The following is a 9,339-nucleotide window of genomic DNA, read 5'->3' on the forward strand; positions in this document are numbered from 1 at the left end:
ATGCCTCTTTTGCAGTTTCAAGACTCCCCTCGCGGACATGTACATCACACAACATCACACCCCATCTGACCTTTGACCTGGGTCAGAAAGCGTGTTCCACTAATGACCTTGCATGAGAACATTATAGATACTGGTAGGTGCAAAAACCTGTGTATACATAACTTTTTTGTTTTCATGTATCTTATCTTTTCTATGGTGACATATCTCATTAGAATAAATGTCCTATATTGTATACATGTACTTTTACTTTTACTTTCCAACCTCTGATGATGGTCAATACCTTTCAAAACTTTTAGGCTGTTTGCTTCGCAAATACAGGTATTCCTAATTTAGACTATTGACAGAAAACGGGGTCATGATAAAAGGGAAAGCCCCTTGAAGAGTAACCCCGAGGCCTTGGTGTACAACCTTGATGGGAGAATTTGGAATCTTAAATTGTCAAAAATGCCCTTGCAAATTTCTAGTGATATTTTCATTAACCATATCCACATATGCCTGGCAATCACTGTACAAAACCTTAAGACATTAGTACATAAAAACCTTTTTCAAATGGCTGTCTTGTGGAACTGTTTGCTAAAATAACCGCCCAGTCAACATGGGCTCTGCTTAGAAAGCAATCCCTCTTGTCCTATTTTTGGGCATGGTACCAAGGGGTTGAGTTTCCCCGGGCCAGGGTGTCATGTAGCAGGAATGTCAGGGCCTCACTGAAGGCAAGGTGCATTCCCAGAATGGGTGGAATGCCGAGGGAAGTTGTCAAGGTTTGCTTGGAACATCAACAAAGATGGGGTTGAAAAGGTGCAACTTCTAACAGCACAGAACAGATGTCACGATTTCAAAGAAAATTGACACTTTTATGTACACATGCTTCTTGTTGGTTCAATTGGATCAAGTTCTAGTCTTACACAACAGATAGGATAGTAAATGTATCCTTTCTATGTTTGTTTTTTAAAGAAAATTACAAACAATCCAAAATGGTTTGGCCCACCCACATCATAAAAATACATCAGCTCAGACGGTAGAGGAAAAGTGGACTGACCTGTAGCACTATTCTTGACTTGACTCTACAGATATGCTATAGAAATAACTTTCAGACTCATAAATATTTACACTATATGACTGATGAATATTATTGAAACTCCTCATTTGCAGTTCGTTGTCTAGACTGCAGCAAATAACTTCATAAAGTCTGTGGCACCTGCTAAGCCCACCACTCAATACAGATGTCTTATTTGAGATAAGTACATTGTAAGGACTAAATATGGAAGTTGTTAGGAATAAATTAGCAGTAATCCTAGCTAGCCAGATAAGCGATGTAATGTCTCTAATGATGGTACATCTGTAATACAGTTTACTTCATGCTGGCCCAAAGCCAGGGCTATCCAGGGACTGGGGTACTGACCCTGAAGGCAGGACACTTTGAGACAAACAGTACTTGTACATTTGTACTTCACAACGTCTTCTGACATCTCATTTTAGTACTTTATTGCATCTTACTCCATTCATCACAGAATCTGGTGTATTAGCAGCACTTTTGCAATGAAATTATACATACCGAGTGATTATAACAGCTACAAGCATAGTTAGAGCAATGTTACAGTTCATAGTACTTGAGAAAGGGTACATTTTTGTAGCTCTAGCTGTCAAGAAATTGTCATCCTTTACTAGTATATAAGCCACATTTTGTATCCTTGATAAGAACATTCAATTCAATGTGGTTGCTAAACCATTGGCTATTTATACATAACTTATATACATAACGTTTTAATGACACACACAAACGTAATAAAAGAAATCATAATTTTACAGCTGAATATGGCACAAGATGAAAGTGTGTGATTTTATTCCCAATTCGAAGAATGTGTCATATGCAACATAACCTATCCTAAGTTGCATATCCTTACCCAGATATAGATGATTTCATTTTACTGTTGGTCTCAAGAGAAATAGAAAGTAATCCTACATGCTGGCATATAACGTTAGATGAACTGACATAATGACCTTGTGTCTGATAAATCAAGGCTTAACACCCTCCATTTTGCTGACCCCAGCAATGAAGCTGTCCACATTGGGAACTTCAACATCAATTCCCTGTCACTTATGATCAGTGAAGGTCATCTATTAATATTTGTAACTGTCGTCAATCTATGTATCATATGATATTTTATGAAAACTTACAGCAGCTGACCAGTATACAATGTACAGAAACATATGCATATACATGTACGTGTAATGTGAGTTAAGATAATGATTTTTGACCTGAAGGGTTGAAGTTGACCTTTTGCTTGTGGTGTACTTCCAAGAATAAGGTAAAACAATATGGTAAACAATTCAGAATAATCCCAACTTAGATGAAGTACCAAAAACTAAAAAAATTACTTATATACAACTTGACAGCTCACAATACAATTTTTTTACGATGCAGGTTACCTTACTAGAAAATTCAAGAACAAAATTTTCGCATTTTGTTTTTTGTACATGGGTTTCTGCATGGTAATCTAAACAGTTGAGTTTGGTCTCCATCCTGCTTGTCCATGTCAAATGTCTGGACGGTCTATAACCATGGCATCTGGCCACTTCACAGGGTTGTACTGGGGTTGTTGGGATTCATTAAAAAGCCAAGTCATTTCTGGGGCAGCAGCTGTCATCGTGAACTTGATGTTGAACAGCTGCTCCACCCACGCTGGGAAATCCTACCCATGGTCAATGTCACCCCCCTGACTTTTTCCCTAGTTATCTCAGAATGTTGCAGTTTCTCAGCCATGACATATTGTTTTGCCCACAGGCAAACATCATTAACTCACAAGTCGTCTACCAGTGGTAGCTTTAGCTTTGAACTGCTTTGAGCTCCAACTTCACAATACAATGTTCAGGATATAGACTCAAGACTGTAGTCTATGCACTTTTCAACCATGTTTCAATGGGAAGTTTTAATTCGATATGACGATAGCAATTATCAGCCCTGCTACCTTTCCATCTCCTCTTGTATGCCTAAACACAGATGGATAGATGCATAACACAACATATATTAATTTTGATTTTATACTATTGCTGTTGCTCCCTGGGGAAAGCATTGTAATATTTCTAATTATCTACAACCACTCCAACAGACTATCAAATCTATTCTGATGTGTTGACCGACCTCAGAATAGGGCAGTGTAAACTGGGAGCTCCAGTCCCACACCCATACATGGACAGGCCAGAGTGCACAGCTTCTTTCGGCACACTTTGATATAATGTCCTTGCTTGGACTAAAAACTGCATCTTTTGCATGTAGATGTTCAAGGCAGGTGTCAATCACTGTGTTAAAAACACCTCAGGTCTAGTTCAAATGAAAAATTGCCAGCAGTCAAAGAACTGAATGGCTCATGGTAAAAGTAATGTGCTCCAGAGCACCTTCTTCCAGCTACTGCTATCTAGGTATCTAGGTATATTCAACTTCCTTGGTATATCCTCAAACTATTATTATCTATTTCCTTCTCCCAAATATGATTGACACTGCCACCCAGCAGACTGTTTATCCATGTAACCAAACTTTCCTGGGACCCTAATAGAGTTCAAGACCTTCAAAAGCTGTCAAATATAAGTTAGGTCTGGCACAGTGTGTGTGTGACCTTCTGCATGAAATTTTCAATTGGAAATAAACATATAACTCTTGGCTACAACTTCTCTGTATTGAGCAAAATGTAGCATTTAGATGTGCCAGAGAAGAGGAATATTTGTTTGACTACTAAGAATGGTCTCAGGATCAGTCTGAGTTCAGGTTTTGATGCCAGGCTGGTTCATGTTTACAATACCATACATTAATGTAAATATACAAAGGCTCCATGTTATGAGTAACCTCTTGGGACCACTGGAGGACCCAAATTTGGAACATTGTGAACTATTTGTTATAATATTTGAGACACATATACTTAAACCATTGATGCCACTCTTTACTAAAGTACAGATCACTGGGAGGGTACATGTATGTAAAACCTTGCTTGGGAGTTGTTTGGGACATTCTCAAAACGTTTTTCTTCCTAAAGGATGATATAAATCCAGTTACTACTTAGGATAACTAATGATGCAGAAAATGAGGTTGACAAGTTGGCTCACAGAACAACCTAAGATCCTAACAGAGGGGGAGGGGCAGGATTTGACCTACTTTTCACTTCTCTTTCATGTCCCTTGGACCACTTGGGGAACATAACATAACACCCTGATGGACACCACACCCACATTATCTCCACATCTTCCACTCAGTACAATAGAAAGTCACACTTAAAATGTTTCTATCACCTAAAGCCTTATAAGTAAAAAGGGATCTTTCCTTGCAGTACAAGGAATTGCCAACAAGCTCATTCATTCATAATTTCGTCCTGGTGAATATAAGAAACTCCTCTCAGTGCCCCAGAGAAAGCTTGCAGCTTACTTACTAAGTATCCAATGTCCAGATCAATGAAGAGATTAATCAGCTAAAGGGCAACCTCTCACTGTAAATTCAATATGGGATATTGAGTCTGGTGACAGCTTAACTAGCCATGGAACATGTTTTCATGTCATAGTTTCGGCAACCTGTCATGGGGGCACTCCGGGACAATTCTATTGAACTTATCACGGCATTAACTTGTGTCAAAAATCTTGAAACAAACATAAAGATGTCTGTCTATGTCTTTTTAAGCTCTACTAGTAAATGTAAATAGAGAGTAAATGTAAGAAAGACCTGTCATCAAATTTGTCTAAATTATGTCACTGTTCACTTTTCTATGTTTACCAATGGCAACAGACAAAATAGAGAGTTATTTTACTTCACATGCATAATCAAAGGTCCTGTGACTACAAAAAGTTCTAGACAGTAAGCTGAGTAACACCTATTATGTAGGCATTGTTTTCTGAATGAAGTCATTCCAACTGAACAACAAAGAGAGGATGCGTCATTCATTGGTATAGGGAATACCTCAGGTGGTGTGGTAGAGTGAACAATAGGGCTGGCATGTAAATGGCCTTGTTTGGTAGTCCACAATTCTTGGCCTTTGATATTTCCTGTCTGCACAAAACCTGGCATTGTTACAACAATTCTGTCTGAGGAATTTCCTTTACCAGCTGTGGTTTGACCAAATCTGTGACTCACACTCTCAAAATACATTACTGTAACAGTTCAGGAAAGAAAATAGTATTTCAGATTTACCACTATAACAATAAAACCACATACATGGAGTACTGGGTATTTTCCTTTAGAGTAAAATTCCCTTCTACTAGTTCAGAGTATGATGGCTCATTGGCTAGGCAGCAAAAATATTGTTGTAACTTTAGTCTCAGGCCAAACGTTTGAACAAATGTTTTCCTTTTAACACCTTGTTGTTTTATATTTTCTCCATCTACTTTGTTGTGAAAACTCCCTCTCTCTCATAGGATGTTCTCTTCATTTTCATAGTGATACCAATTCATTTTCATATATAACCATAACAATCTATTCTGTGGGGTACTTATAGCAAAGTTATACTGACTTCTGACCCAGAATGTAACTTCTGGTGCCCTGACCTCTCTTTTGAAACCATAACATGGATGGGTAACCAGATCTAGAGATTTGTCTGGTACTCAACTGGAACAAGGTTCTCTAGGGAAACATCAGCAGACAGGGCTCCATATATAGAGATGACCCTTCTGGCTATGTTATGGTGTTGCAGACTACGTTTATGCAGATTGTATCTTTCACTTACTTACTTACTTCACTTCTTTATGGGCTTTGTATTACATTACTTAACATTCTCACCTCATCACCAAAGCCAAATGTATACAAAAAACATTATGCTAATCCTGTTATCCTATGTGATGTGTGCATTATTGACCTAAATACAAGACAAAATGACTATTCATCATACGTCATGCATATTTTCCTGACATTCAGCATATATTCTCCAAGGTGAAAACTTGATTTAATACATGTATTTATGATTTCCCCTTTTGTCTTGTCAATAAAGTAACCATAAGCCATTGAACCCTGCACAGTCAGGTTAATAAACCATGAAACATAGTGTGTTACAGATATAGCCTGACAGCTGCTGTCCTACCCCCCACGGATCGGAGAGACCTTCTGCCACCCCCTGGCTAACCTCATTCTCCATTAATCCTCGCATCCATAATGCTTTGCGCTGAACATAAAACTAAAAATGTACACATTAATGTCCTGCCATGTTGACCTTTTTCTCCCCACCGATATGGCAAAGCAAGGGTAGCTAATTATAGTTTACAACGAAACATGCTGACCTTGCGTATGGAACGAACTACATGTATTGAAGTTTTGCAGTAGTAATAGACAGGATACTTTAGACTACTGAAAGCTAATTTTGATCTGACATTGTCATTTGTGGGCATTGGCAATGAATAAGCTGCTAGTGATACATTTACTGATTTTATACATGTTGATGAATGTTAGACATCTAGGTTAACAATACTCAAAGACAAATTAAACTCTACTACTGGATAAATTTTACAGAAAATACTTCTGGATGTTTCAAGGACATCCTTCACTCTTCTTCAGTGTCACTAAAATTACCTGTGAGAACAAGTCGACAGTAGAGAGAATCACCATTACATATCCAGAAGTAGAATTTGATTTGTCTTTGAACATTAATTACGTAATACCTTGACCTCAAACATCCAAAGGATGACCACATCAAAACTTTTATAAAATCATTAAATTTGTCAAATGGCTTTGATGTTATCCCCCTGTATTTACCAGATCCCATATTGGATAGGTTACCAGTAATTGGGTTATCATCTTTGCTGGTTGGACACACATGTACCATTTGGCCCAGATATACACATCGACCACATCATCCTAAATGGCACAAATGTTATACGTCAAACTCAGATCCCCTTAGATTATATGGATTAAGATTGTCAACCTCACTTCATCCTGACTGAAGCCTAAGCTAACAGTAAAACAATGAATTGCAAGAAAGCAGTTACGTACAAGAACAATTTTACTATCTGCCCTTCTTTATGCTATTTTGTAAGTTCCAGGCAGCCTAGCTACATGTAGATACAAGTAGTGTTAGAAGTTCTGTCTGCTGTAGGCTACAGTCCCAGCCAAGTTGGCACTCATCACTGTTTGTTTAACTATGTTTAGATCCAGGAAACCTTGACAGGGATTCCTTCCCTGAGGCTGACGCTACCCAGGGTATAAACTCAAGCTTAAACACTTGCTACTGAGTCCTGTGTTATATTGCATATACAGTGACATACTTATTGCAGACTGGCTGTGATGTTCATTGTGATGTCAGTATGACTGACTATCATTAAAGTCTGTGGTCAAGTTATATAGCAGTGATGGTTATACAAGTATTATAAATGGCAAAATGTTTATCGTCAAATGAAGTTTTAGTTACTTTTCTTATCCAAAAATCAAACTTGTTTCTGTATGCTATTGTACTACTGTAGTATGTTGCTTAGATCTTGAAGTGGGACCAAAAGACTACTGTAGTACATAGACCCAGTGGCATAAAACTATGCATATTTGTCATTTGTTATGACTAAATAAATAAATGATTGATAACACCTTTACATCCTCTGTTAAGCTGACCCAAAGCCTGTACAGACATACTCAACAGAGAGACTTTCCCCAAGCTGATTGTGGAATTTTCTAATAACATTGCAGACTTGGCAACTAGCCTGCTTCAGGCGGGTTAAGTTTAAACTGCCTTGACAGAGTCTGTGTCTAGTTTTTTGTCAACTTACATGTATGATCAGCAAGAATTTCAGGCTCTCCACAATTTTACAACAATGATATAGTGTAATTAACTGATGAGTACAGCATAAACCATAGAGGTAGAATTGGAGCTTCATACAACCTCCTTGAATAAACATAACTCAAACATAATGCATCCCACAATAATCTTTCTTATGTTGGCATATTACATATTTCAATAATAAAGTTTGTCTTTGGCCTAGATAAGTTGACTGCAAACCTTTTGGAACCTACACAATGATTAATTATTTAGGACCACCTTGGAAGAACCTTTACTGAATTACAGCACGACCACAAGTAATTATAGATGGTTTACTGAACTTGACTGCCGCAAAATGCCTGTGAAAATCTGAGTCTCTTTGATCTCAATAAACATGACACCGCAACAACTGCGGCTTTATAACCCCATAGCTATGAGGTCAAACAAGACAACTGCAGTGACTAGGGTGAAGTTGGGAGGGGAAAAAGGCCAAGTATATGATACACACATACCTGCTGGGCTACAGGCTCCAAGATGCTTTCAATGGTCCTCGTGTGAAACACCGGCATGGTGACAAATATACCGTTATCCCTCCCGGTCTCACCTCCACAATACTCCTCTCGGCAACTTCCTTCGTTTTCTGGAAGAGGTAGGAAATGTGTCGGTATGAGTCAACATGCGGCCCCCGCACTCTCCTATGTGTACAGGACAGCCTCCACAAACGCTGACCTGCGATCTGTTTCAGGGCCGCCCCGAGGTGTCCATTTCACAAACAGCAAAAATTAGATCAAGGCCGGCAAATAAACTGTGACCAATCAATTTTCCGGTCAAAGAAATCGTGGTTATTAAAGATTTCACGCCTCCAAGTGTCGTGGTGAACAGTTTATCGTCTCCACGATCGAGTTAACGAAGGTTTTCGTATTTATTTTGCTGGTCGTGAAACCTACACGTTGAGAGAAGTGCCGCATTCCTGTCATTGCTGAGATGGTTTATTTCGGCACAGGAAAAGGGGAGGTCCAAGATTTATAAATTCTGTTTCTTCATTCCGATACCCGTTTGTTTTCACATATGACGATATCTATATCAAGAGAAGGGTATTTTAAAACTAGAAGTTGGAAAATGGCTGCAGATAAGCAATAAGTGACATTGTTTACAGATCAACTCGATAGCGACACGCCCTCCAATTTGAGACCAAGTGAAAAGGTCCACCCCGGAAGGGTGAAAGTTATCATCACAGCTTGACGCGTGAGAAATATCACGTATTCTAAACATCAGACACCGTTTCACACCTCGATTTTGTCCTCGACTGCCGTGAATGATACAGTGACTTCAGTAAAGAAAGACCTAGCGAACGTGTAAAATGGGGAAACCCTAAAAGCAAAACATTTCGATCTCGAGTCTGCGTCGACGCCCGCAGGATTCTAGCGCCACATTGTCTCAATCTTTGTCGCAGGCATCAATAAACGTTTCCCCAAATGCCCACAGTTCCCTTCTCTAGACTCAAATATAGATCGGAAAACATATACGTACCGAGTTCTTCAAGATAAACACAGGAAACCAGTTGAAGTGATGCGAGTGTCGACCTTCCTGTGGGCCCACCTCCCCATATGAGCGTCAGGTCATAGGTCGG

At 38.9% G+C, this 9,339-nt stretch overlaps 1 protein-coding gene across 1 annotated transcript in view; it reads right to left on the minus strand.

Moving 5' to 3' along the window:
* Nucleotides 1-9,335, minus strand: part of LOC109473636 (vinculin-like) — a 25,969-nt gene extending 16,634 nt beyond the window's left edge. Inside the window, 2 exon segments of the mRNA XM_019773569.1 lie at nt 8,222-8,349; nt 9,240-9,335. Of these exon segments, the coding sequence (XP_019629128.1) occupies nt 8,222-8,278 (57 nt within the window). The 5' untranslated portion in view covers nt 8,279-8,349; nt 9,240-9,335.
* Nucleotides 9,336-9,339: the final 4 nt, after the last annotated feature.

The sequence above is a fragment of the Branchiostoma belcheri genome, unplaced genomic scaffold (genome assembly GCF_001625305.1).
Source record: "Branchiostoma belcheri isolate BF01 breed outbred unplaced genomic scaffold, Haploidv18h27 scaffold3, whole genome shotgun sequence".
In the NCBI taxonomy this organism is placed as follows: Eukaryota; Metazoa; Chordata; class Leptocardii; order Amphioxiformes; family Branchiostomatidae; genus Branchiostoma; species Branchiostoma belcheri.